This window comes from Sceloporus occidentalis, unplaced genomic scaffold (genome assembly GCF_023333645.1).
Source record: "Sceloporus occidentalis isolate IW3139 unplaced genomic scaffold, rSceOcc1.0.p SCAF_14, whole genome shotgun sequence".
Classification (NCBI taxonomy): domain Eukaryota; kingdom Metazoa; phylum Chordata; class Lepidosauria; order Squamata; family Phrynosomatidae; genus Sceloporus; species Sceloporus occidentalis.
Window position 1 is genome coordinate 11968528 of NW_028316994.1, and position 27967 is coordinate 11996494.

A 27967-nucleotide genomic window follows, 5' to 3' on the forward strand; every position below is an offset into this window, starting at 1 on the left:
GTAAAATTTGTTTTTTTAAAAATAACATTCTTTTAAAATCTCATTTAAAACCATCACATCTTACCAAATGTTCACTTCGACTACCTGAAACTATGTACAGTGGCCCTGGCATTTGGTTCCAGGACCCCCCCCCCCCCGCCATGGACACTAAAATCCATAGATGCTCATGTCTGATTAAATGCAACAGCACAGTAAAATGCAGCATCCAGCATTGCAGCTCCCAGCATTCCACCATATTGGTTATACAGTGAACCCTTAGTATCTGCTGGAGTTTGGTTCCAGGACCCTGTGGATACCAAAATCCATAGATGTACATGTCTGATTTATCTTCAACAGCATAGTAAAATGGTATCTCTTATATAAAATGGCAAAATCAAGGTTTGCTTTTAGCAATGGTATTCAAAAAATATTGTCAAACTGTGGATGCTTGAATCCATGGATTAAAAAAAAATCCATGGATATGGACAGCTGACTGTACATGTAAATAGATTTAGGCTGTGTTTATGGTATTGTAATTGTAAAATATAATTTTAATGTCACTAATTGCTTATGTCACAACTAGTGCCATAACGTTCAGTGATGTATGGGAATCATGAGTTATGAGTAACATTAGTTTTTTAAAAAATATTACTAAGGATTTTGTATGGTGTGATACGGGAGGAGCTCAGTGGGTGTGTGTGAACACATGAGTTACCGCACTGGGTGATGCCAATGCTATTGACGCAAGTGGAGGTCCATGTTACAAGGTGCATGTGTGCACAATGCACGTACACTTGAAATGTTTGCGAGAATCCTTTTACCACGAGATCCTGAGCGATTTTTAATTTTTTTTTAAAAGGGGGCACCCATTATTTTAAAGGGAGAGCTGGACTGAACTATGAACATGCAGAGGGCAACTCCACCTTTAAAAAAGGGAACTGTGCCATAGCAAGCTTAACACTGTGATAGGGTGAGATCAGCAGAGGGGTTACTTCCTTTTTAGTAATACAAAGAAAAGTCTAGTGATGACAGTCGAGAAGAAAACACAGACACACTTTGTTGCAAGAGCTCCACCTATTTCTTGGCTAGTGGCTTTTGCAATCTGGAATTTCCCCGGACTGCTGTCAGTCCTTTGGGCAACAACAGCTTGTCTATACAGAGATGTGGTGTGTATGCAAGCCAGGAAGAATTGAAAAAAGGTGAAGGAAGCAGTAACAGGAAAAGCTTTCCTTCCAATCATCCCCCCCAAATGGGTGACTTATCTATTTATTTTGTTGTTGTAAACTGAGCATTCCTTATCCAAAATGCTTGGGACCAGAAGTGTTTTTCGTTTAGGATTTTGGAATATGTGCATGTTGTGTGCCTTCAAGTCATTTCTGACTTATGGTGACCCTATGGCAAACCTATCTTGGGGTCTTCTTGGCAAGATTTGTTCAGAAGAGGTTTTCTATTGCCTTCCTCTGAAGAGAGTGTGACTTGCCCAAGAGCACCCCGTGGGGTTTATATGGCCCAGCCGGGATTTGGACTCCTTCAGAGTCATTGTCCAGTACTCAAAACAACTATGTACATAAATGAGGTATTTTGGAGATAAGACTCAAGTCTAAAGCTGAAATTCATTGATGTTTCCTATAGAATAGATAAAAAGAACATATAAAACGAAATACAATTTTGTTTAAAGTTGGAATAAATATTAACAAAATGACAATCACTCAACAGCAACACCACCAACAAATAATCCCGGTTAAACAGTTACAGAAGGAAAAGAAAGAGGCAAACAAAAGCCTCAAACAAACCCAACAAGACAGAATTAGAGTCTTGTGGGAATTTGCCAAGTAAGGAAGCCCCAGCCTAAATCTATTTAACAATGGAAGCTGGGTGATCCAATCTTGTTTAAAGTTGGCATACATCTTAACACAATGGCATTCACTTAGAAATACAATTACAGAAGGAAAAGAAACAGACACACAAGGACCCCAAACAAAGCCAACAAGATAGAATTAGCAACACTTTTGGAAGGGCGATTCCTTTAGCAAGGAAGCCCCAGCCTAAATCCAGTTAAATAACAATGGCAGCTGGGTGATCCAATCTTGTTTAAAGTTGGCAGACACACAAGGACCCCAAACAAAGCCGACAAGACTGAATTAGCAACACTATTGCAAAGGAGATCTGGAGGCATTTGCCAAGCAAGGGAGCCCCAGTTTTTACGCACAGGAAAGAGCCAAGGGCAAGCCTCCTCTTCTCTTTCCTTCCCCACCTTTGCAGAGATGCACCGCCCCATTGGGAAAGTCCCTGCGGGTCGAGACCGCCTTCCTTTTCCTCTTTGTTCCAAAATGGAAGCTGGGTTTTGAGAGGGGTTTTTGTTTTTTATGTGTTGGAGCAAAGCAGCAGCACAACCGTACGCCTCCTTTCCTCTCCAGCCCTTGGCTCTCCAAGAAACAAAAGCAAAACCCAGCAGCAAGAAAGAGGAGGCACAGCAGCAGAGATGGGCATGGCTGGAAGGAGACCTGGGGCCCTTTGCCATGATCCTGGCACCTCTTGGCTCAAACCAGTGGGTAGGAGAGAGGCTGGCATTGGGGGGGTGGGGGGGTTGGACTGGGATGGGAAGGTTTTTTTTGGGGGGGGGTGAGGGTTGGAGGAGAAAATAACCAAGAGGGAGATGGTCTCCCTCCTCTTCTCTCTCTCCTGGAATGAAATTACGCATGGAGCGCTCTCCAAGGGGAAACATTGCCTTGGTTGGTTGTGTGCCTGTGTGTCTGACTTATGGCAACCTCATGGGGTTTTCTTGCCCAGGTTTGTTCAGGAGGGGTTTGCCATGGCCTTTCTCTGAAGCTGAGAGAGTGTGACCGGCCCAAGGTCAAGGGTTTTTGTGCAAGGAACTTGAGCCCTGCTCTCCAGTGCCCTAATCCAACTTTTAAAACCTCTCTGCCCAATAGCCTTGTTGTTGTTTGTGTGCTGTCAAGTCGTTTCTGACTTAGGGTGACCCTATCATGGGTTTTTCTTGGCCAATTTCTGCAGAGACGGTTTGCCATTATCATCCTTTAAGGTTGAGAGAGTGTGACTTGCCCAAGCTCACCCAATGGGCTTCATGCCCAAGCAGGGAACTTGAACCCTGGTCATAGTCCAACACTCAAAACTACTGTGCCAAATAGCCTTACATTATATTTATTAAGTAGCTGGTGGCTTTTGTTTTTGGTGAAAGTTTTGGGGGATTCGAACTTGCCTCTTCCAAAGAAAGAGGAATTGAGATCTGGGTTTTTTTCTTCCAAGAAAAGGGCAGAAGCTTGTGAATACTGCAGAATCCTTGGGCTGCATCTGCTCTGGAGAAATAAAGCAGTTTGACACTGCTTTATTTAAAGTATTTTATTTATTTTTTAGAGTACTTTATTTATTTAGAGTACTTTTACTTCCATGTCTCTCCATGCTGTGGAATCCTGGGACTTGCAGTTTGTTGTGGCCCCAGAGGCCACTGACAGGGAAGGTGAAATAACTCACAAGTCCCAGATGCCATAGCATGGAGCCATGGCAGTTAAAGCAGTGTCAGACTGCATTATTTCTGTAATATGGGTGAAGCCTAGGTCAGGGATAGGAAATTGGCAGCTCTCCAGTTATGGGGGGATTGCAAATCCCAGCATTTCTACCCGGAATTCCTAGGAATGTTGGGAATTGGAGTCCCCCCACAATTATTGGAAGGGCTACGGTGATCCCCACACTGAACTTGTGCAAATATGTTCCTGTAATGTGAAGTGGTACCTTGTGGGAAAATTTTTGCTACCTGATTCTGATATATTATTTTAAAAACTAAAAAAAGTGGCCTAGATTTTGTGGATGTGTGGAATTGAAATCCCATCTGTAGGGCCTCATGATGCTCACTGCAGGGGATGGAAGGGATACAGAAAAAGAGGACTGTAAACAGTGTGGCCTGAATTCTGGCTATTGTGAGGCTCTGTTTCGTTGAAATGTTTCCATGGAAGGATTAGTTTAACACAGTGACAATAACATAGCAACTTCAAGCATGGGTGGAAATCACTTTCCCTCTCATGCATTGGACTGCAGCTCCCAGCATTCCACCATATTGGTTATATAATGGGCCTTTGGTATCTGTTGGGGTTTGGTTCCAGGACCTTCCATGGATACCAAAATCCATGGATGTTCAAGTCCCATTAAATACAATGGCATAGTAAAAAAGCATCCCTTATATAAAATGGCAAAATCAAGGTTTGTTTTGGGGGGATTTGTATGTTTTTTTAATATGTTCAAACCATGGATGGTTGAATCCATGGATAAAATAATCCATGGATATGGAAGACTGACTGTATTGTCAAGGGCTGCTGGGACTTACAGTCCAACAACATATGGAGCTCCAATCAAAAATCCACCAAACAGTGATACCTTTGTTGGCCAACCAAAATGCACAATACTATACATGTGTTGCAAGATTTCACCTCCTCCTTCTGGCCATTTGGCAACTGGGAGATTTTCAAAGTCCAGGAAATTTAACATTCATTTGCATCACAACAAAGACACTTCCTTTGCAACCCAATATGTCTCCATCCTTGTGAGGTCACAGCCCCCTTTGTTAGGCAGAGGACAGATTTGCACATGCCTTCGAGAAGATTGGGTTTGCTTGGCAAGGTTTATTCAGAGGTGTGCCATTACCTTCCTCTGAGGTTGAGAGACAAAAAAAGAGAGACTTGTCCAAGTTTGTCTAGTGGGTTTTCTTGTCTGAATGAAGATTCAACACTTGGTCTCAGGATGTTACCCCAGTTCTCAAGCCATACAACAAACTTGGACATGTCACACTCTCTTAGCCTCTGAGGATGGCAATGGAAAACCCCCTCTGAACAAATCTTGCCAAGAAACCCCTTTGATGGTGTTGCCTTAGGGTTGCCGTAAGTCAGAAACTACTAGAGGACACCCAGTGAGTTTCTGTGACTGAGCAGGGATTCGAACTCTGCTCTCCAAAGTCATAATCCAACTATCAAACCACTACACCCCTTTCTCACAGGATCTCAGAGTGGCGTACAATATAAACAAAACATTTCCAGTTTAAAAGCATAAGTAATATGAACATGATAAAAACATACATAGCAACAGGTAGAAGCCACTTTAAAAGCAACAGTGAAAATCACTTTAAAAACAGCAACAATTTAAACCAGTGTGTGTGTACACACACACACACACACACACACACACACATGTAGTTTGATGCCTAAAGGCACCTGATCCTGTCTGATCTTGGATGCGAAGCAGAGCCAGCCCTGGTTCATACTTGAATGGAAGACTGCCAACAAATACCAGCTTCTGTAGGTTATATTTCAGAGGAAGGGACTGGCAAAACCACCTCTGAGTATTATTTGCCTAAGACAACCATATGAAATTCATGGCGTCGCCATAAGTCGAGAGGCAACATGAAGGCACATACACACGCATATGTGTGCTTAAAATAAATTAGACCCTGAAGACTTTGATAAAAAAGGTATCCATTAGCTTGGCATGGTGGGGGGGATCAACATTGGTGCCAGTCGGATCTCCAGCATCATTTAAGGAGGCTACTACTGGCATAGTCTCCATCCCTTTCTTTTACATCTTTAAGTGTAAGGACTAGAAATAGTCATAGCCTACATTTTGTACATTTATAAATCCCTAACAACCATCCAAAACCATAGCTCTCAAAACAGAAGGCTAAATGTCTCACAAAACTACAGTTCCTAGAAATCACTAGCATTGAGCCAGAGCACTTAAAGTGGTCTTAAACTGGATTATTTCTTACAGTGTGTTTTGGACTAATGTTGCAGAAACTCGGTGAAACCCTGTTAGAGAATTGCAAATTGCAACTAATGACCAGCAAGTGTTCTGATGCACACTGGGCACTTCAGATGCTCGTTGGGTACTCCCATGATGCCCTGGCACTTTTGAGCTAGTGTCCAGTTGGCATTGGGGAGCATCCTGATACTCAGCAGTGCCCATTGTACATTGGGACATGGTACATCCATCACTCCACATACTACCACTGTGCAACAAACACAGCCCAAACATAGGTGAATGTTGAGAAACTACTCAATTAAATTTTGTACACATTTAATTCTGTCAAGAAAGCCCTGTGATAGGTTAAGTCAATCATTTATTTATGATCATAGACCATAATATAATATAATATAATATAATATAATATAATATAATTAATATAATATAATATAATATAATATAATATAATACAGAGCCAGCATGGTGTAGTGGCTTGAGTGCTAGAGATCAGGGTTCAGTTCCCAACTCGAGCATAAAAACCCACTGGCGTGTCATGCTCTCTCAGCCTCAGAGGATGGCAATGGCAAACTCCCTCTGAAGAAACTTGCCAAGAAAACCCTATGATAGGGCCTTAGGGTCGCCATAAGTAAAAAAAAAAAAAATGACTTGAAGGCAAACAACAACAAATATTTATAGTACACAAACACTGCTAAAATTCCTTTAATATACATTAAACACAGATTGAGTCTCTCCTGCCTGGAATTCTGAAATCTGACATATTCCAAAATCCAAAATTATCCAAGTGAGTAGCTAAGATAGTGACACCTTTGCTTTCTGATGGCTCAGTGGACAGAATCTTGGTTTCATGTACAAACATGGTCAAGAGTCTATATTTACATTTGTATGAGGGCGAGTACACTTATTGTATGGTTCTGTGATAGGGCCGCCTAAATTGGAAATGTTTTGAAGGCACGCAACAGCAGCAGCGGCAACAACAACAACGGCTATTTACAAAGCCATAAGTCCCAAGTAGAATACTAGAAGAGCCTAGTAAGTAAATGTACTCTTCAGATGCTCTCGCAATAAAATTCCTGGCTATGGGCTTGCCTCCTTGCACTCTGGGAAATGATTCTCAGTCTTGTTGCTTTCACATTCTCTTGGCGTTCATGATAAGGAGGGAAAACAAACCCTCCTTATCTCAGAAGGTTGGGCTTAGTCAACTCCATGCAAAATACTGATTACAGTCCAAGACAAATCATAAGATCATCTGACCTGTGTGAAATGTGGAAATGGAGGAAATGTTCTTCTCAAATTGCATAGGATCTTCCTTATTATTATGAGGCTGTTCCTAATTCCACATTTTTGAGGGTGGCTGTTTTTGTAAAACCTATTCAGATGTGGCCAGCTTTGGAGCAAGGTGAGTAGTATGTGGGTGGGTGGGTGGCAGAAATGCGGAAACCCTACTCTTTCACCTCTGAAAATATGCAGCAATCTGTTTGGCTTCTGTAGGTTTTGCCCAGCCACTTTGAAATATATATTTATTTATAGTCATATGGACTGGAAACTTGATCCTTTTATTTAAAAAAGCAGCACTAGAACAATTACAAACCAGAAAGTTGGGATTCCAAAGAGGCTTAGTTCAGAAAACATACGGGTTTTGTAGTTTTTCCACATGCCATGGGATGGTGAGTTGCATACAGCCCTACCTATGACTTTTGAAGATAATTTCCTCTTCCGCTAATCTTTTTCTTTTCTGCAAAGTGCCTTTTCCATTTATGCATAACCTAGTATCCTCCCATAGTCTTTCTCCCCCCTTCTTTGCTTTCTTAGTTGTGTTATAGTAGAACTAGGGTGTGAAGAGTATGTGGAACTAAGGTGTGAAGGTATGATAGCTCTGTTTAAATATTTGAAAGGATGTCATACTGAAAATGGAGCAAGTTTGTTTTCTGCAGCTCCACAGAATAGGACTCAGAGCAGTGGATTCAAAATACAGGAAAAGAGATTGCACCTCAGTGTTAGGAAGAATTTTCTGACAGTAAGAGTTGTTTGACAGCGGAACATGCTGCCTCAGAGTGTGGTGGAGTTTCCTTCTTTGGAGGTTTTTAAGCAGAGGCTGGATGGCCATCTGTGGGAAGTGTTTTGATTGTGTATTCCTTCATGGCAAGAGGTTGGGCTGGATGACCCTTGTGGTCTCTTTCAAATCTATGATTCCATGAATTAAAGCGCTAGGATTGTTCAATTGGCAGGGCTGATGAAGTGATAGATGAAGTTTACCACTTCATCATATTTACCAATTAAATAGTCCTCACCAGTTCCCTCAAGTGTAGTTATAATCTTCATGCTGCCAGGAAGGAAAACTATTTCCCCATCTTATTGTTATGAAAGATCCTTGTTGCAGTGGGAATTTTTTGAGCTGTGTGTACCTTTTGGGGTCTGCTTGGTGAACTCCCCAAAAGTGACTTTGGAGATTTTCCACAGTGCTCCTATAGTTCAGTGCATCAAGACACTATTTTTTCCTGATAGAAGAGTTACTTTTTACAAGTGGTTATAATTCAAGTTAAAAACGCTTGGGTTGGTTGGTTGTTTTAACAAAGCTTTTCTTTTTCAGCAGCTTCTTAGCCTCCTAACAGCTGATACTGTCCCCTGAACAAAGCGTAAACCTGCAGCCAGCGATCTCTCATGATGCCGAGCGGCGGGAGGACTCTGGATGAATTTGCCGTGTCCGAGGAGGCGCAGGAGGTGGTGACACAGCACCGGCCCCGCATTGAACAGCTTTTTGGAGTTGAGCTAAACATCCTGGGGGTGCTGGGGTTGGCACAGAGCCCCAGTGGGGATGCCCAGGGGGAACAAAAGATTTGGCTGCAGTTGCAGGGCCATGGAGACAGTCTGCAGAGGGCAAAGGTAAGGAATCTCCAGAAGGCTGGAGTAGGAGAGGTGAGATGATGTGGCCCCGGGAGCTCATGTTTGTGGACTTTGAAGCCCATTCACCCAGTTAAAAAAAATCACCCCCAAACTGCAGAAAACTCTCAAAATGTACTACAGCCATCCCTCCACATTTGCATCTTTGACTTTAGTGGAGCTGATTATTTGCGGATTTGATTCATATGTTCCCTCTAGGAATCTCTAGGTCCTCCAGCACAACTCTGCTAGAAATTATGGTCAATTTCCAGCAGAGTTGCACTGGAGGACTTAGAGATTCCTAGAGGAAACACTTCTAGCCATTTGTAGGTTCTTTGGTCAACCTTTGCCAGATGTTGACCACAGCGTTCTGCTGGAGGACCTAGAGATTCCTAGAAAAGTGTTCTCATAAAAAATATAGTGTTTTTTGTTTGTGTTTTTTCGACTTTCACAGGAGTCCTAAATGTGGAGGGCCCACTGTAAATACCCCTAGACCCACACAGATGGCCCCTCAGATCCTCCTATCACCTAGTATATTCCCACATTAGAAGACTGGATGTTTAAATTATATGATATAATAGAAATGGATAAGATAACACAAATACTTAAGTTTAATTCATTGGAAAAGTTTAAGAAGGAATGGGTAAATGGAACTGAATTTTAAAACAACTTGGGGTGAGATTGCAATATTGAAATATATAATGGAATGATGGTTGATAAAATAATTGGAGCAAGGATAAGGTATAGAAAAAAATTAAAGACATGTTTGTATGAATTATAAGGATTTAAAGGGAAAAAAGAGAGAGAGAGTAAATTAGAGAAAGTTGGGATTAACTTTAATGGGACAGTAGATTGAGTATACACTAGTGCTTCATAAAGAAACCAGTAAGACAAATAAATAACGACAGGATTAATGACAAGATCTGCGCAACAACATCTGAAAGTCTTTCCTGCTTTCGTGCGGGAAGGACGGGACAAGGACGGGATAACCCCCATGTGATAATCTCCTATGACTGTTAAAGTGGTGCCAAACTGCATTACAGTGGTCCCTTCCCTTATGCGGTGGATCCGTTAAGGATCCCCCCACGTAAGGGAAATTCTGCGTATGCTTGAGCCCCATTAAAGATAATGGGGCTTGTGTGCACGGTGGCACATGTGCCATTGCTTTTTCCGGCACACACCGCCACTTCTTCCAGTGTGGCTTCCAGCGCTCTATTTGCACTGTATTTCTACAGTGTAGATGCGCCCCAAGTGTTGTATCAGTTCATTGTTTCAATTTATTTAGTTGTTTTGGGAAAGAGTAGCCTTTTCAGAAATGATAAGATTTTTTTTTCACAGAACATTGTTGCATTGGGAAATTTCCTGTAATGGAACATTTTGTTACCCCTAAACATTCTTTTGTGTCTTCGATGTCTCATCCTGGTATGTTCTGTTTTCCAGGAATATATCAAAGGCCTTTGTGCTGCAGAGCTGAGTGAAGAGGTTTACTACCCTAAAGACATGCAGTGCATCTTTTTGGGAGCCCATGGGTTATTCTTGGACTGTCTCATCCAAGGGACTTCTGCCCATGTTACTTTCCTCCGTCCTGGAGTCTTGTTGATCTCAGGTTTGGCTGAAGCTTTTGTCATGGCCCAGAGCCGGATCCAGGAATTTGTGGAAAAGTATCAGAAGAACCTCAAGCTGCCTGAGGAACGGGAGGCCCAGGTCAAGCGAGCCTTCCGGGATTTGGTGGAAACCTATGACGACAAACATGCCATGGACCTCTTGATCTTGCCCACTTCAGTCAAAGAGGAGTTACTGAACTTGGTGAAGGAGATTCAACAAGAAGCCAGGGAAGACAGACATGGGAATGGGTGCTGGACACCACCTGGCTCTGAACAAAACTCTTCTCTAGAGTGGGAAATTGTAACTTTGAGTGGTGGCAGGCCAGAATCACCAAAAAGACCTCAACATATCTATGGCTTGCCCATGGGGCTAACTACAATTCAAGAAGAGAGCAGAAGTAGAGACTGTAGTGTTGAACTGCCTGCAGGCTTTGCCAGATCTCAAGAAACTCCTCATAAGTCCCAAAATTCTATACAACCACAATATTCTGGTAGGCCTCGAGATGCTAGGACTGACATGCCGGTCATGGTTGGTAGGCCTCAAGACAAGGTTCTACCTCAGGTGTCAAGGGTTGACTTTCCCAGAGGCTTTACTGACTCTGAATTGAACACCAAGCCTCAGGGTTTCATGTCTGGTTTGAATGGTCTTCAGAGTTGGCATGAGGCAAGTGCTTTAAGGCCAGCGCTCCCTAGGAGTTCCCCCCAACCAATTCCAGCTGCAAAGACTACTCATAAGACGTGGGCTTTTCCTGGTTGCACAGACTCTTTGGAAGATAAGCAAGAGGAAGGGAATAGTTCTCTTTTTGCAAAGGAGTCCAGTCCTGCTAGCTTGCCTGAAGAAACCAGTGAGGAGGAGGTGTCCTCAGACATCCAGTTGTCATCATGGACAGAGAAGGAGTTCAAAATGAGGCTAAACTTCTTTAAGACTATGGGTTATGAGGAGCGGGTAGTTAAGAAAATACTGTTGGAAGGTGGGGTGCAGGAGGCTCCTTCCACCATCTTGGACAGGGTCCAGATGGCTGAAGCTGGCTTGTGCCAGAAAGGAGATATTGTCCTGCCCCAGATAGAGCCTGGGGGGAAAGAGCATTCTCCATCTCCAGATAAGAGGCAGGATGAAGATGAATATCTGAAGGAACTCATCAAAGCAGCCGTGGCCAACTGTGGCCACTCGCCCAGTGAGATCCCTACAGAGATACAAACCGGAGCGCCCCTAGCAGATCTTCTGAGGCGGCTCCACGAGAGAGGGGAAGTTCAAGAAGTGATGGAAGGGGCAACAAAGCCGGAACATAAAGAGCAGTCTGGTGTCCGGAAGGCAGCCATTTTGACTCACGGGGAATCTTCGCAGTGGAGGTCTGAGATCGATACAGGGCGGAACAATGGGTCCCCTTTCCAGGAGTGGACCCATGCATCACCACCTAAACCAACTGTTGCTGCTTTGCTGCCTGACACTCCCACCGGTGGTAATTCCTTCTTTTGTACATCAAATTCTGAGGGTAGCCGTTCCTCAGAATGTACCAGCCTTGGACCTCAGGGCTCGATTTCTACAGTAACTGGAGCCCAACGCTTTGAGGAAGCCCTCCAGGCGCAGTTCAAGCTCAAGCTGGCCAACACACCAGGCAAAAAGAACCTGCGGATGGTCATCATTGATGGCAGCAATGTGGCCATGATGTGAGTATAAGCTGGTGAGGGTAAGCCTGAGGAGATGTTCTGGCTCTTGATTTAGTCCTTCATATATGATGTGGTTATATCTATTACGGTCATTTTCAAGGTGTGTTTTGGAGGACTTTGGAAGATCAATAATAGTAAAGGCAGGGTGGAGCAAAGTATGCTTCTGGAGCAACACATACATAAGGCAGTTTTTGCAACCCTTGACCGTTTTAGATACTTCAGACTGCCCTTTTTCAGGCCTGAAGAAGGGTATACTAGTTTTCCCGGAGCCCTTTCACACTAAAGCAAATGTAGCACTATGATTCCACTTTTTCTACTATGGTTCCATCTAATGGAATCCTCGGATTTGCCACCTAGTTAGCGGAATTTAGAATTTGCAACCAGAGATCTCTTGTGCATCAGTAGACTACAGATTTCATGATCCCATAAGTGTCAGCTAAGCCAGTTAAAGTGGAATCGCAGTACAGTCTTCCTTAACTGGAATTCTGAAATCTGAAATATTCCAAAATTGCCCGTATGGGTGGCTGAGAGAGTGACAACTTGGCTTTCTGATGGTACAGTATACACAAATTTTGTTTCTTGCACAAAATTATTTAAAAACATTGTGTATTACTTTCAGGCTATGTGTATACAAAACATAAATAAATGTCATATTTAGACTTGGCTCCAAGGCATCTGATTATATATGTGCAAATATTTCAAAATTTGAAAAAAAAATCCAAAACACTTCTGATCCCAAGCGTTTTGAATAAGGGAGACTCAACTTGTACTATATTTGCATACTGTGAAAGGGCCCCTGGAAGCCTCCAGGGGTGGTGCATCACCATTTAAATATGTTGCAGAACCCTTCTGCCTTGTTCAGAATTATAGAAAGCAGTTTTTGTAATGTTATGGAACTTCTGCCAGTTTCCAGCCCACCTGTCCAATCTTTAGGGTGTTTCTGGCAATATGTGCACCCCTAAGGAATCTTGGGTACAGAAAATGGGGCTCTGAAACTACAGTCGTTGCAAAGCCCTCCTTTTGGGCTCTTTTAGAGCACTCTCTTCAATTAATGCAGTTAATGCAGTGAGACCTAGTGGGTTTTGCCAGTGCCCAGACCTTTGTAGTGGGCAGGAGTTGGGGTTTTTTTGGCAGTCACCAAAAGGAACTTCAGAAAATACACTTGGTAAGAAATTTTGGATGTCATCAAGGGTAGACGTTTTGTACACCCACTGATGTGAGGCTGCCTATCGGTTAGGGATATTATTGGCCCAAGTTGTTATTTTGACTCACTGGAAATTACAGCAGTGCTGGAGTCCTGACGTTTCTAAATTTCCCCCTTGATCATTCTTTTTTTGCCCAGTTTCCAAACAGTTAATACCTTGGGGGGTTCTGGTTTTGATTCCTTCCCCATTTAAACCACTCTGTACCAATGTTCTGACCTTCTGTGGGTGTCTTAAAAGGGGACGAGGCCATGTATACAAATAAATAATTCTGTCTACCTGTTGGTGAAAAATGTATTCCTCCAGTAAGTGGAATGATTTAGTGAACCAAGGACTAAAGTTTATTTAACAACGTATCTAGCAAAGGGCCTCTTCACACTATACAACTACACACTATGATTCAGGTTTAACTGCTGTGGCTCCATTCTGGGTTTTGCAGTTTAGGAGAAGTATTTAAAATATTCATTGAGAGAGCTGTAGTCCCTCACCAAACTACAAACCCCAGGTTTCCCCAGGATGCAACCATGGCAGTGAAAGTGGAATCATAGTGTTATAACTGAATAGTGTGAAAGGGCTTCAGCGTCTATTCGACAAACAGGCGGCTAAAATAAACTTTGGGATCTGCTGGGATTTGGTTTGAGGACCCCTCGCATGGATATCAAACTCCGTGGATGCTCATGTCCTGTTATATATAATGGTGTAGTAAAATGGTATCCCATATATATATATATATAAATCAAGCTTTGCATTTGGGAATATTTTTTCGAATATTTCAAGATGTGTATTGGTTGAATCCATGGTTAAATCCGTGGATGCAGAATCCATGGTTACAGAGGGGCAACTGTATAGCATTTCTACAAAAACTATGCTGCTGTGATAGTTTGCCCATAAAGGCTATGGTTGTTATATAAAATAACCCGTAATGAGCAGGCACTATTTCCATGTCACACTTGCTCCTTGTAACTCACACTGGTGTTCTTACCGGTATTTTTAGCAACAGAACATGTCAAGATGCCTGAGGACATGGGTCAGGATGCCCTGTACCTGTTTTTCTTCTTTTTCTTGAGATTCCCAAGAGCTTATAAACTTTTTCAGAGCTAAGCATATTCTTTTCCTGTTCAACATGGCTTTACTTTTCTTAATAGATTTGTGGTCATTTTCTGAATTTTTCTCTTCACACTGCATGTGATTTTCCTTGCTTCTTGCCTTGTTCTCAGAGAGAATGGAGATGCTATTGGGAAAACCGCTCCATCTTTTTAGCCCACTTGTTGGCATAGTGTGTTGTTTGGCAGGCAGCACTGCTCAGGCAATTTTTGGGATTCTTCTTTATTACCCTGGTTGCTTTTTGCAGATGAGAACTTCACACATACGTACACCCTCTGCCCATATCCTCTTCTTATGTTTAATGCCCATGAGCTGACTTTTTCCTAGCCTCGTAACATTTTTAAATCTTACGAAAACAAACAACCCACCTTCCATTTATTCCATTCCTCAGAGTTGAAAGAACATGGGAGCGGGAGTGGCGGGATAATTTGGTAAGAACCAGTGTAGCAGGGTCCATCTATACTGTGGAAATGCTGCAGTTTCACACCACTTTAACTGCCATGGCTGCTGGGATTTGTACTTTTGTGAGGTGCCAGCACTCTTTGGCAGAGAAGCCTAAAGATGGAAGCACAGCACTTAAAAGTGGTGCCAAACTGCATTATATCTAGGGTGTAGATGCACCTGTGGGCCTGTGCAAACTGTGGTTTTGCAATTATGAACCAGACTTGGCTGTTTTTCCTGTCCCTTTCCTCTCTTAGCTGAATTCCTCCACCCTTCTTTTCTGGTTTTAAGCGAGAAGCCAGCTGGTTAACACTAACCAGGTTCACTTGCAGCCTTGGTTTCAATGCCTGTTTTGAATGATGGCTTCGGGTTCTGCTGTAGGAATAACATCGTGGATAGCATTAATTAGAGTTAACACGTAACACATAACTCTAAACCATGGATAATGATAGTAAGAGAAGGCAAGGAGCAAATCAGCTTTGAAGATGTGATGAAAGAGGAACAAGTATACCTAAAAGTCACATCAGATAGGCAAATAGAAGTATTATTACATTTGTATTGGACTTAATGTTTTGGATCTAATATAGAGAGGACATCTTTGTAGGCTGCCTCATTCTGAAGGTGTTCACTGTACCTGGTGACTGTACTCTGAATTTTATAATAATATATAGAATATTATAATTTCCCTTTGGGAATTCTGCCAAACACCTGATCCAATTCTGTGATCCAGTGGTCTGAAACCAGAGCTTAGAAAAGTTCCTTTTTGGTTTAGAGTAGCCATACTCTGATGGATACTGGGAGTTGTGGTCCAGTCCTAAACTCAGTCTAAAATACATGGTACTGCTAACGCCCTTGACCTTCCCTGACCTTTTTAATGAAATATTTCCTATTCCACCTATCACTTCCCTACAACTGTTTGTTGGGGTGGAATTACCTAATGAGGTTTTCCCCTTCTGTTCGCTTAGGCATGGACTGAACCAGTTCTTCTCGTGTCGGGGCATCGCTTTGGCTGTACAATACTTCTGGGACCGTGGGCACCGGGAGGTGACTGTCTTAGTACCTCAGCATCGAATGGAAGAAGATTCCAATGTGAGAGGTAAGAGAGATGGAAAACCTCTTTACCCAGTTTAAAGAAATGTTCCCCCTCATGTGAGCAAGTTTTGATTGGATCGGTTTGCACACGGATAAAACCAAGAAAAGGTGTATTTAGATGATGCACAGACAGGGTGCAGCAGGTAGAAGAGCCAATCCTTGCTTTTGGAAAAGAGGAGGATGATTTTTTTTCTAAGAAAATATTAAGTCAATCTGTTGTTGTGGCACTTTTAAAAACATTTTGAGGAGGAGAGTATTTGCATTAAAAACAATTGACTTGCAGAGGTTTTTAAATTTTTTAAAAATCAGATATCCAGTTAGTCAGAGCACCTTATGTATTTATTTATTCTATTAACTCCTGTCTGCAATAAGCATACGTGATTCTTTCTCATTTCATCCCAGCAACAACCCTATGAGATAGGTTAGGCTGGGGATAATGATTGGCCCAAGCTCAGCTGGTGAGGTTCCTAGCTAAGAGGGAATGTGAACCAGAGCCTCTCCTGTTCACTCTGGGTGACATCTCCCATTGTCGTTGACTGTTGGCCCTGCTGGTGGGCGTTAAGGGGAGTTGTAGTCCTAGCGGGCACCAGCTTGCCTTTCCCTGCTCAGGAGTATTATTTTGTTGTATGTCTGCAGTCCTTTGCTCACTTGTTGCTGTTGTTGTTTGCCTTCAATTCATTTCTGACATATGGCAACCCTAAGGTGAACTTATCACAGGGCTATATTGTCAAGATTTGTTTGGAGGGGGTTTGCCCTTGCCTTCCTCTGAGGCTGAGAGAATTTGACTTGTCCAAGGTTACCCAATGGGTTTCCATGGCCAAGTGAGGATTTGAAGCTTTCTTTGAGTGAGGATTCAAAGTTGTAGACCAACACTCAAACCACTATAGCACACTGGCTCTTACTCATAGAATAACTCTTATTGGAACTAGTTCAGCTTGCTGGTTCTGATTGCTGCAGCTTTAGTAATAAAGGATCCAAGTATGAGATAGTGTCCTTCCGGCTCTGATGCTGCAAATTTGGTGATGCTTCTTGTTGGTTTTCCCCCTGCCTCTTCCCAAATGCAGAGCGGCACTACTTGGTTGAGTTACACAAGCTGAGCATCCTCTCTCTCACACCCTCCCGCAAAATAGATGGGAAAGGCATTGTCCCATACGATGACAGGTGAGTGAAACTCTTTGCAAACTGTTTGTAAACCAAGTGGATGGTTTCTGTGTCTACATGTACTGGCTTTTGCCTGTGTGAAGAATCTTTCCCTTGTTTCCTGCAACTGCAGTAGGGAAAGTGCAAGGTTGGTTCAGCTGAGAATAGCAATCTAAGGACCTTTGGAAAAGAGGAGCTCTCAGCTCATAGGGAGAAAGGAGAGTTTGGGAAACCTTTTTGACCACCAACATGACACCACAAATTCAATGGTTCAATGCACATATGCTAGGTGTCTGAGGTTTATATGAAACTTAAATGAATTTTGTGTTTGGACCTGTGGTACCCGAAAGTAAACTTCCCAAAATCTAAGGAGAGGGTTTCCATTCTTTGCATGGGAGGGAATACCATTTCTAAGACATGGTTGTTGTTTGAAGGTTTGTTAGATACCTACACCAGTAACAGTTGCTAGAAAATGCTGCCCACTTGTGTATTAATGTTACGACTTTTTGCATTTGTCTGTATCTGCTTTAGGCTTTTGGTGAGCCACCTTAAGTCCCAGGGATATAAATGAAAGAGAGAGAGATACAGGTTGACAATGAATTTTATGAGTTGTGATGATGACCTGGTGGGAAGTCCCTTTACGGATGTATTTGCTCAAAAATTGGGAGTTGGTCTTATCTCACATAGTGCTGAGCAAACCTGTGGTGGACACTTCCGAAAATGTTTCTTCCATTTTGATTTTTAGCTATTTTTGGAGTCAAACTTGGACTGCCCCTGGGATTTCCCCCTGGCTGGGATTTCCAGTTTGCAAGGCTCCGGATGCTTTGATGAGGTCACATGAGCAAAGGCTTGAAGTAGAAGCAGGAAATGAATCTGCCAGCAGATGGGACTGGGTGGGTGACGCAGAAACATGATTTTTGAGTCATGGCTTTGGGTTGATGTAATATACTATTATGGTGGCCCAGGAGACAAAAGAGAAAGAGGACCTCTGCAGGAAAATACCCTGGTAGACCCTTGTTGTTCTTGCTAATCTTTAAAATTTATATCCTGTCCTTTATTGTAGGTGCCCTGGGTATCTAACAGGCCGTGTGAAAGAAATCAAAACCATAAATTGCAAATATCTAAAATCATGATTTAGAAATATCTGAAACCATACATTGCAAATATCTTAATTCAGACCCAGGATGAATTACTTTTGGGGACTACACATCCCTGTCTTCCCCAAGTGTCCATGCAAGCTGTGGGAGATTCAGGGTGGGTGGGCTGGTAGTTGTTATGTGCCTTAGGGTTGATGCTGACTTATAGGACTCTATCATAGGGTTGTTGTTTTTTTGTGACAAGATTTGTTGAGAGATTTGCCATTGCCTTCCTCTGAATAAAGCCTACATCACGTGGTATTCCCTTATGGTCCTCCTTTCAAGTATTAACCAAGCCTGACCCTTCTTAGCATCCAGGATGAGACAGGATCTGTGTCTTCATGTTACTTTGGCATCCTGCTTGAGGATCATAGTCCAAAAAAATAAGTGAATGAATTAAATTGTCTCAACTCTCAATAAAATCTGGTGTCTGGAGCTTCTGGGAGCTGAACCTTGAAGCTCATGCTGCAGTCTCTACTTCCTGCATATTTGCTCATAAACACCTCTCATCATCCATTATTGATAATACCATAAGCATGCAAAGTCTCCACCAGCTACGGCAGGCAATGTGAAGGACTTGGATCCCGACACTAACGTGCTAGACTTCCTCAAAGCTAGGAAGATTTGAAAACCAATAGGATACAGAAGTGATATGCTTCCTATTTAAAATCCTTTTTCTTTCATTGATCCTTCCACACCCATTTCTCCTCTTTCCTCAGGTTCATGCTCAAGTTAGCGGAACAGACAAATGGCGTCATTGTCACCAATGACCAGTTCAGAGATCTGGCCAAAGAGTCCAAGAAGTGGATCAAGATCATCAAGGAAAGGTGAAACAGATCTTGGGAGATCTTAGCAGCTCCCCGTCCCTGATAGGGTTGTTGTTATTTTTCTGTAGCCACTCGGACAAATTTTGGAGCAGGGTTAGGTGGGAGGCAACTCCTGGTGGGTTCAAGGAGTGGCACTTTATGCTGCAGAGTTGCCTTCCTTTTGTTCTTGTGTGCCTTTAATTCAATTCCGACTAAGTTGAACCTATTATAGGGTTTTCTTGACAAGTTTATTCAGAGGGGATTTGCCATTGCCACCCTCGGAGGCAGAGAGTGTAATTTGCCCAAGTTCAGCCAGTGGGTTTACATGGCTGAGCCAGGATTCGAACCCTGGTCCAATGCTCAAAGCATGACACCACATGGGCTCCCTCCTCTTCCTCTAATCAGTCTGAGAGCCAGACATGGGATATGGACTTTGAAGGGAAACTGTTGCGTTTTGTATTAGTGAAATTAAGGTAAAATATGGTTATGAATATGTACGTGAGTTTTAGTGTATGTAATAAGGTAAGGAGGATCTGTTGGGGAGGGGGGAGAACATGAAATGCTGGGGGCAGCTTATGATTAGCTGAATGTCCAAAGAAATATTAAAAGGCTAAGTGGAAGACAGTTAGTAGGAGAGAGGGTGAGACTAAAGTTACAGTAAGTCTACCAAAGTTAGGAGTTAGTCGGTGAATAGAGTTAGGAATATGAGAGAGATGTGAATCAGTCAGGATTATTGTTGTCGTGTGCCTTCAAGTTGTTTCTGATTTATAGCAACCCTATCACTGGGTTTTTCTTGGCAAGATTTGTTTGGAGGGAGTTTGCCATTGCCTTCCTGAGGCTGAGAGACAGTGACTTGCCTAAGGTCACCCAGTGGGTTAACACAGCTGAGTGGGATTCAAACCCTGCCGTCCAGAGTAGTAGTTGTAGTCAAACCACAGCACACTGGCTGTCAGTCAGGATTAAGATGTGTTCAACAAGTAATCTTTTTAAGTGTATGTTGTACTTCTGTTGAAGAAGTTATTTTTGTATGCCTCTAGGAATAGCACTCCTGGTTGAATTCACACACATGGGGTCTGTAGTGGCAGCAGTGGTTCCAGGATGGTTGGTGTCCAGTGATGGGGCTATACAAATAAAGTCTCACACAGGAACCATGAGGACATGAAGACGGTTCCCATGTTTGGGACCCTAGAAGTGGGACAGAGGGAGACCTTCACATTTGGGACAGGTGGATGAACCTCACAGATTCACCTTGCCTTCTCTGTTTGTATTTCATCTAGCCTGCTGCAGTACATCTTTGTGGGGAACATCTTCATGGTTCCTGATGACCCCTTGGGACGTGGGGGACCCACCTTAGCAGAATTCCTCAAGAAAATCCCCAGGTATCCATCCATAGCCAGGGAAAATCACCTTTCCTTGAGCTGGGAAGACTGTATATAAGTTAAAACAAGAGCAAGCCACTCTGGAGGTGTGATTGTTCCAGCACAACCTAATGATGTCTCTTCTGGTTTTGGGAATCACCCCAGACAGCTGATGTCCATTGTTTGGATGGCAAGGGAGGTCACAACACCACATTTTTGCAGTAGTTGGAGTCTTTCATTTGTTTCAGTCTTTCATTTGTTTTTTCCGTGAAAAAAGTAGAAAATTCAGGAAGGTTCAGAGCTGCGAAATAGGCTCTCAGGGCCCATATGATGTCTGTAGGCAACTTTCAAATTAAAATAACCAGGACCTGAAGCATCCCTACATTTCCTTGATACAGAAAAAATAGATGCAGAGTGAGATGAACATCCCTTTAAATAGGAGTTGCTTTAGAGATCTTGCTATATAAACAGTCTGGTGCTCCATCTTGCGGCCAGTGGAAGCGCATGGATTTTGAGATGAAAGGAAACCGGTGGTCATTGGCACAACAAGCTAGCTGTTGTTGTTGTTGTTATATTAATTTATATCCTACCCTTTCCCCCAAAACTGGGACTCAGAGTGGCTTAAAATATTAAAAAACAATACAATTAAAATGTACAAAGTGATATTTTAAAATATAATTAATTTTTTCTAATATTAAGACAGCATGTTAGCCACCCCCTGGTACAAGTCAAGAGTGTAATCTGTGCTGGAAGCACTGACCCTCTATTCTCTCTCATCCATCCAACTTTTAGTGTGAGCACAGTTATGCCTGCAAGAATTTGGTAATTTTAGGCATTGTTTTCCTTTGCTTTTTCCTTTACATCCTTTCTTCCATGCCCCTTGGCTTATCCATGGGTCATGTCAAAATTCTTAGTTTTGGCCCCAAAACTTTCTCTCAACTTATACATGAGGTCAACTTATAATTGAGTATAAATGGTATTTCCCTAAAATACCAGGGAGCAAATCTTGTTGTTGTTTTTAATTGCTCACAGCAGGACCAAGACTCCAAACTGCCATTCCTTTAGTGGCCGGCCGGCCCCTACGTCCTTTCCCATACGTCCCACTTCGCAGACAGAAGTCCTTCAGCTACGAGACAGGAAGCCACCGGGGGTTTTGCCTGCAGTCCAAAAGAGGAATCCTCAAGATGCCACGGCTGAGAAGGGGATGCTTCGGCCAGCTGTGGAGACCGAAAGGCTGAGGAGAGACCTTCTGGAGATCTTTGTGGGCCAGGACAAGAAAGTTGATTTTGTCCTCATGAGTGAACCTTACTGTGAAGACCTCAACAAGCTTTCAGAGGCTATTCTCAGTCTCACTTTCTGAGCCAGCGAACTTGTTATAGTCGTCCTTTCCCCAAAATATAAAGCAGGTACATGAATGCAGCAACATTCAAGATAATTTTGGACCTCCAGATTGTTGGAGTGACCTCTTTGGGGCACCATCTTACCGCTTGAGAAGAGGTACATAAGAAACTGGCTACATAACACTGTAGTAAATTTTTAACACCTCTCCATGCCCTCCATGGGGTCCTTGGATATGGATCATGTCCCATTTACCAGCCCATAGCAATAGTTCAGTTCCAGAAAAATGTGATCTTTTTGAGTGGCACTGAAATAACTCAGGGTTAAATTTCTGCATGCAATAAAGCCCATGTACAGCTAGCCAAAGGTATGACAGAGTAGTAACCCTCTAGTTGCACAGCTTCTTTTGTAGGGAAGTGTCTGCTGCAAATGGAAATTGAATCTTAACTTCCATGATTCTCTTCTGGTCCAAAGGAATTATTGGAATTGTGTTGTGAGAGGCATCTCTAACAGGATTCCCAGCATCTATACGACAATTAGTTGCAGGGTTAAAAACTTGTTAATTGAATTCCAGGCTGATTTAAAATTGAATAGGGACCTTCTGATGTAACCTCTTTTTAGATCTATTCAGAAGACAAGTCCTTAGAATCTCAGGTTCCCTGAGAAAACTATTGATTCAGCTATTTTATATTTTAAAAAATCATGTCCTAAGCATGGTTGAGCATCATGTCTAAACTGAAAAAAATAACAGTTTTATTCCGATTTTAAAAGTGCCTTCTGATTTGCAGGGGATTCTGATGTTTTGAGTCCCGTATTTTTACTTCAAAAACATTCCACCTGTTCCAGTCTTGAAAGGAAAATTCAAAATTATTTTCTTAATTTAAAGAAGGGCATAGGAAAATCTTTTCAGATTTCCAGTGGAAATGAAGTTGCGTTTGCTTTTTATAGAATCTGTACAGCACCTGAGCTATTTTTTTTAAAATTAAAGATAAATTTGTTTCCCTTGGTCATTTATATGCAAAATTTGTCATTTTACAGGTGAGGAAAGATGTTTGGTGTTTTCCCATTCCTGCTTTGTTCTTATCCAGAGATGATGAGTGTACTCTGGAGTTGATAAAATTACTTTACAGGGGCATTCCAACTCCACAATTCCCACCCAGTATTCTGGGAGTTACAATTCCCCAAAGAAACCTTGCCATTGTATTGCCCACCCAAATGCCATCATGATGTTTTCTTGGCATGCCAAAAGTAAAATAATAAAAATGCAGAGGTATACAGACACACACAAAGATGCTGTAGAATGTTGCCTGCCATGAGCAAAAGCATCATCGATCTGATCACTGAATTTTCTCTGTAGCCCAGAGAAGGTCAAGAGAAAGCCACCAGGTCCCAAGGGATTCTAGGTAGTTCTTTGTTAAAATTGGCTCTTTCCTTCCCTTAAAGCCAGTGAATTATTCACCCATCCAAGCGTCTAACCTTGGCTGCACCCACACCAAGTCTCTGAATTTTAAAGAAAATGACCTCAACCTTCCCAAATACCAGGGCATCTTTCCTGGCCCTAGATAGCATGATACTGCCATGTATGGTCTCTTTCCATCCATGCCACCCTGCTTCAGAAACTGGATTGTCTTGTAAATATGTGCCAGCTGGTTTTGCTTTCTGACTTGCCCACTTGACAGATATGCAGTGTGTAAATAAACTCTTATGACTGGATCTATTGGCTCTGATCCCAAGATAGGAGGAAAAACTGAATTTGTTTGGCAGGGCTTCCATGCCGCTGCCACCTCCTCCCAAGAACTGGTCATAAGGATGAAGATCCCTCTGGAATGGTGTGCAATGGGATACATTTGCAACATCTCTTCCTTCTAGATAGAAGAAACCCCACTATTGGTGTTGTTGTTGTTGTGTGCCTTCAAGTCATTTCCAACTTATGGCGAACCTATTGTGGGTATTCTTGGCAACATTTGTTCAGAGGTTTGCCACTGCCTTCCCCTGAGGCTGAGAGCAAGCTGGGAATGAAACCCTGGTCTCCATAGTTGTAGTCCAGCATTCAAACCACCACTGGTTTTACCATCTGTGAAATGATAACAATACAGGCCCAAAAGGAAGCAGATTAAGGGAAGTTTGAATCTTTTTATTTTAACTCATTCCAGGATACAAAAAGATTACTTTTTTTCCCACTCAGTCCTCATGTCAGGCATTGACCAATGGCAGGGGTATATGGGTAGGTGGGGAGGGACTGCGGGTGACCTTCAGTGCCCGGCAAAAGAAGATGGCATCTTTGCCTAAGCCTAGCTGGTAATGCCACCAGTAGAGCTTCTGCCTGGGTTGCAAAATCACCCGCAGAGGCTCTCCTTCTTCTGCCACTGCCTCCCATTCCTCCTGTTTGGTCTGTACTCCCATCCCACCGTAAATGGCAGGGAGGGAGAATTGGGATTGGAGAAGGGAGATGGCCAAGGACTCTGAATCGACAGATCCGCAAGCGTGGTACTTTTTTCCAAATGCTGACTTGGCATAGCCTACCCTGCGGGTGATGTCATGGCTGCTGGGCATCGGTAGGTCTGTGGCATTGGAGATCAGTTTGATACACTCCCAGGTGCCGAAAGCCGGCCCGTGGGTGAGAGCCAGGCCTCCAGGGAGGAAAGAAACCACGTCCGGGTGGATGGAGAAGGGTTCCTCGTGTCCTGTCGTGGTAGCCAAGAGGTGCCCATGAAGATAGTTCTCTTCCATTCTGAAGCAAGCAAGCTGGGTGGTGGTGGCACCATAATAATATAGTCCATCCACAAAGGGGCACTCCAAGGAGACTTCCTTAGCCATGGCTGCGGTGGCCAAGTCAGCCACCGAGAGGACAATGCCACGCCGGAGGAAAAAGATGAAGAAACGGCCTTCGCACGAGGCGTAATGGTCGCCTCCCTGGCAGCTGGGGTGCAAAGGCAGGGCACTAGAGGGAGGCTCTGAGTTCAAGTCCATCACTTTGCAAAAGGAGTCTCCATTGAGGAGGTAGATGGCGGAACTGGTGGGGTCTCCCACATAGTGGTCCTTGCCACGGCAGGCTGGATGGAGATCCCACACCTTGAGGTCCTGTCCAGAGGAGAAGTCGAGGGCTTGAAGGAAGCATCCAAGGTCTGAGCGAACAACAAAGGAACCGTGGCGAGTGGCGAACACATCCGTACCGTGAGAGACCGTCTGGGGAACGACAGTAGCCATGGAAGCCTACGGGTGGGAATGGAGAGATGTAGGAAAAGATTTCACAGGATGTTCCAAAGCAATTACAGTGAAATCATAGCACCACAACTATTCGACCCCCTTTGAAGCAGACTTGTGGCATGATGTTCTGCAACACTTGCTGAACTGAACACTATTTGTGTCTTAATATTTGCCTTAAAATGTGCGACATAAAGCTAGAAAGTTATTTTTGTTCTTTACAATGTGTCCTGTCTACTTGATCTTAATGAAACAAACTGCATTTCTTCTTGCATTTCTGGATTCCATTTGGTGCACACTATCCAGAGTATGCTACAAGATGCTGCTGCAAAGATGCAAAGAGCCCCCCCAGAAGGGACTGACCTGTCCCCTGAGGCACGGGTTGATGGCTCCCCCTGAAACTATGAGTCTCAGCCTGGTTTTCCTTCTTAGGCTGGAAATTATGGGGCAGAAAGGAGCAGGGAGTATGGGACTCTGAATCTTAGGGGCAACCTTTTCAGAAAGACTATGAGGTGTGTGTATGAATGCATATATACCTATATCTCCCCTTCCCAGGAATATCTATCTTCCTGGGAAAAAGGAGGCTACCTCTTCCTAGGGAAGGGGTGTGTGTGTGTGTGTGTGTGTGTGTGTGTGTATAAATAATTGTAAGATACACACACCCTCCCCAAGAATTTCTTTCTTCCTGGAAAAAAAGAGGAAGCCTCTCTCTCTCTCATATCTATCTATCATCTATCTATCTATCTATCTATCTATCTATCTATCTATCTATCTATCTAATCTATCTATGCGCGCGCATGCACCCTTACTAGGAAGTGGCTGCCCCCTTTTCCCCAGGAAGATAGATGATAGAAAGATATTCCTGGGGAGGGGCAGCCTCTTCCTTTGGAGGGGGAGAGATCTATTATATATATAGCATTATATATCTAATGCTATCTCCCCCTCCAAAGGAAGAGGCTGCCCCTTTTTTTCCTGGGAGGGAAAGGGATGCAGGGAAAGCTTGCAGGGAAGCCAAGTCCCTTCTCCCTTCCTGGCTGGACGCTGCAGAGCCAGCCCACCTCTTTGGAACGAACGACGCCGCCCTGGGTTCCACCGGTGCGCAGGGGCTTGGCAGCAGCAGCAGCAGAGGCAGGGGCTGGGGAGCCCAGGAGGAGGAGGGCCCCGGTGGCTCCCTGGAATGGCTGGCAGCAAGGCAGGCCTCTGGGCCAGGCTCCTCCTCTCTGAGCCAGAGGGAGGAAGAGGAGGAGAGCCAGGCAAAAGCAGGGAGGAGGAGCAGGCTTAGAGGGAGGGTGCAATGCCTGCAAAATTACAGGCAACCAGGGACAAAAAGATAGATAGATAGATAGATAGATAGATAGATAGAGATACCTTCATGGTCTTGCACATCATCGTTACCATCATTTTGCAACCTGTGCAAAAACAATCCAGAATGGTATGGGTTTTTAGGCCCCAGAACTTGTGGCTTATTTGCAAAGGTGCCTCTCTTAAACTCTGCTTTCATGGAAGTGTGTTTTGAACTGATGTGGCTGATGTTGGCTTTGTTGCTTGTGCCCATGCCTAGGACCAGGGACCGGATGTCCTCACCGCCAAAGGAGGACGAGGCATTGCCAGATGGAGGGCATGCAAGACCAATGGAGGACAGGGCCAAAGAAAAGCTACGCACGTGCGCAGCTCGAAATAGAAACCCATGCTTGGTTGTTAATGCTCAAAAAATGGAGGACATTTTGGAATTCTTCCTGGACAGAAATGCCTGAAATGGAGGACATGTCCAGGAAAAGGAGGACATGGGGTCACCCTGTCCCTGCCTAAATATCATCATCATCAAGATGAAGCTGGGGCAAAACCAAGGCAGTCTCTTTTTTTGCATCTGCTGCATCTGAAGTTGGAAAAAAGATTGTCCCCATCACTCCTCTTGCTATTTAGGTGTATGTATGTCTGTGTCGCCTAAGTTGACTTATTAAGAAGGCGACCCCATAAATTTCCCAGGGTTTTCTAAGGCCTGTTACAGACTGGCAAAATAAAGCTGCTTTGGGTCTCTTTGGAGGTATGCTGTTTAAATGATGCATGCATCCTAAGAATCCGGAAGCTGCACCAAAGCTGCACTCCAGTGCTTAGGAATGGAGTGTGGCTTTGGCACGACCTCCGGACTCTTAGGACCCACGCATCATTTAAATAGCATACCTCCAAAGAGACCCGAAGCAGCTTTATTTTGGCAGTCTGTGGCCCGTTACAAACAGGCATCCTAGGACGGACTCAGTCCGTGCTAGGGTTAGAAAGGGGCATCTCTTCCAGACACCCCTAACCCTAGCACGGACTGAGTCCGTAACAAATGGTGGTAGCCATTCCACACAGCTGCCGCCATCTTGACGTAACGGACACTCTGCATCCACATGTCGCGCCCTGGAAGTGACGCCACGAGTGCGTGACTAGCGCCTCGCGGTGTCTCTTCCAGGGAGCAAGAAGGAGCGCGATTTTCGCGCTCCTTTGCTGCGTCCAGGAACCGCACCATTTGGCTGCTGCGGTTCCCGGATGCAGTAACCGGCGGCGGCAGCAGACCGCCACATTTTGGCGGTCTGTAACCCGCCTGTAACAGGCCAAAAGGAGTCCTCAGGATGCATCCACACTGTAGAAATAATGCAGCTTGACACCACTTTAACTGCCATGGCTTCATTTTCCTACAGGGTCCTGTAGCTTCCTATAGCTGCCCATCCTTGGGCCCCATTCCCCCTTACAAATAATTCGGTTTGCAATCCGGATCGATGGTTCAGTTCTACAGGGGAGCATCGTTCACACGACATTTGTGCTGATCAAATTTTCCTGTTGCAAGTTAACCCACTTCTCTCATTCACATTTACCAATGAATCGATTTTTTTTGGCAAAGGTTTACATCCGCCCCTCCTGACATGGAAAGCAGAACTTAGAGTACAGCTCCCAGAATCCCCTAGCCACTGTGCCCCTGGTTATGCTAGCTGGGACCTGTAGTCCCAACACAAGAATGTTTCCAAGCTGCAATAGAGACATAGCGCTACGGGAGGCGGTGTTCATCATAGGGAGATTTGTCTGTACCAAACAAGCCCACAGTAGAATTATTTGTGGGACTACATCTCCCAGAATTCCCCAGCCACATTACCTGGAGGATCCTGGGACCTGTAGTAGTCCCCAAATAATATTTCCAAGCTGTGATGGAGACACAGTGCTTGTGGTGTTTGGGTTCTTTGTTGTGAGATTTGCCAGTCCAAAACAAGTCATAAA

At 43.7% G+C, this 27967-nt stretch overlaps 2 protein-coding genes across 8 annotated transcripts; one reads left to right on the forward strand and one right to left on the reverse strand.

Annotated features, from left to right (window-relative positions):
* The first annotated feature begins 2302 nt into the window (after positions 1 to 2302).
* On the forward strand, positions 2303 to 22521 carry LOC149303985 (protein KHNYN-like). Of its 7 annotated transcripts, none has more exons than XM_089481260.1 (8): positions 2304 to 2531; positions 8336 to 8625; positions 10063 to 11894; positions 15607 to 15737; positions 16798 to 16894; positions 18729 to 18836; positions 20093 to 20194; positions 21209 to 22521. In XM_089481260.1, exons 2-8 carry the CDS (start codon positions 8404 to 8406, stop codon positions 21531 to 21533), a joined length of 2817 nt encoding a protein of 938 aa, XP_089337386.1. In that variant the 5' UTR covers positions 2304 to 2531; positions 8336 to 8403; the 3' UTR covers positions 21534 to 22521. The 7 variants fall into 7 exon arrangements, with proteins under 7 accessions (XP_089337387.1, XP_089337388.1, XP_089337386.1 ...); XM_089481257.1 differs by having other exon boundaries at positions 2308 to 2531; positions 8333 to 8625; positions 21206 to 22521; XM_089481256.1 differs by having other exon boundaries at positions 2308 to 2531; positions 21206 to 22521.
* Positions 22522 to 23624: 1103 nt separating this feature from the next.
* Positions 23625 to 25925, reverse strand: LOC149303986 (uncharacterized). Its single transcript, XM_089481266.1, has 2 exons — positions 25774 to 25925; positions 23625 to 24724 (listed from the first exon to the last, which is right to left on the reverse strand). The coding sequence occupies exon 2, from the start codon at positions 24716 to 24718 to the stop codon at positions 23705 to 23707; it is 1014 nt and encodes a 337-aa protein (XP_089337392.1). The 5' UTR covers positions 24719 to 24724; positions 25774 to 25925; the 3' UTR covers positions 23625 to 23704.
* Positions 25926 to 27967: the final 2042 nt, after the last annotated feature.

Bases quoted from the DNA above. Each gene is read 5' to 3' on its own strand.
- LOC149303985 (XM_089481257.1), top strand. From the start codon at position 8,404: ATGATGCCGAGCGGCGGGAGGACTCTGGATGAATTTGCCGTGTCCGAG. The intron at 8,626-10,062 runs GTAAGGAATCTC...TCTGTTTTCCAG, and splicing joins ACAGTCTGCAGAGGGCAAAG to GAATATATCAAAGGCCTTTG. The intron at 11,895-15,606 runs GTGAGTATAAGC...CTGTTCGCTTAG, and splicing joins GGCAGCAATGTGGCCATGAT to GCATGGACTGAACCAGTTCT.
- LOC149303986 (XM_089481266.1), bottom strand. From the start codon at position 24,718: ATGGCTACTGTCGTTCCCCAGACGGTCTCTCACGGTACGGATGTGTTC.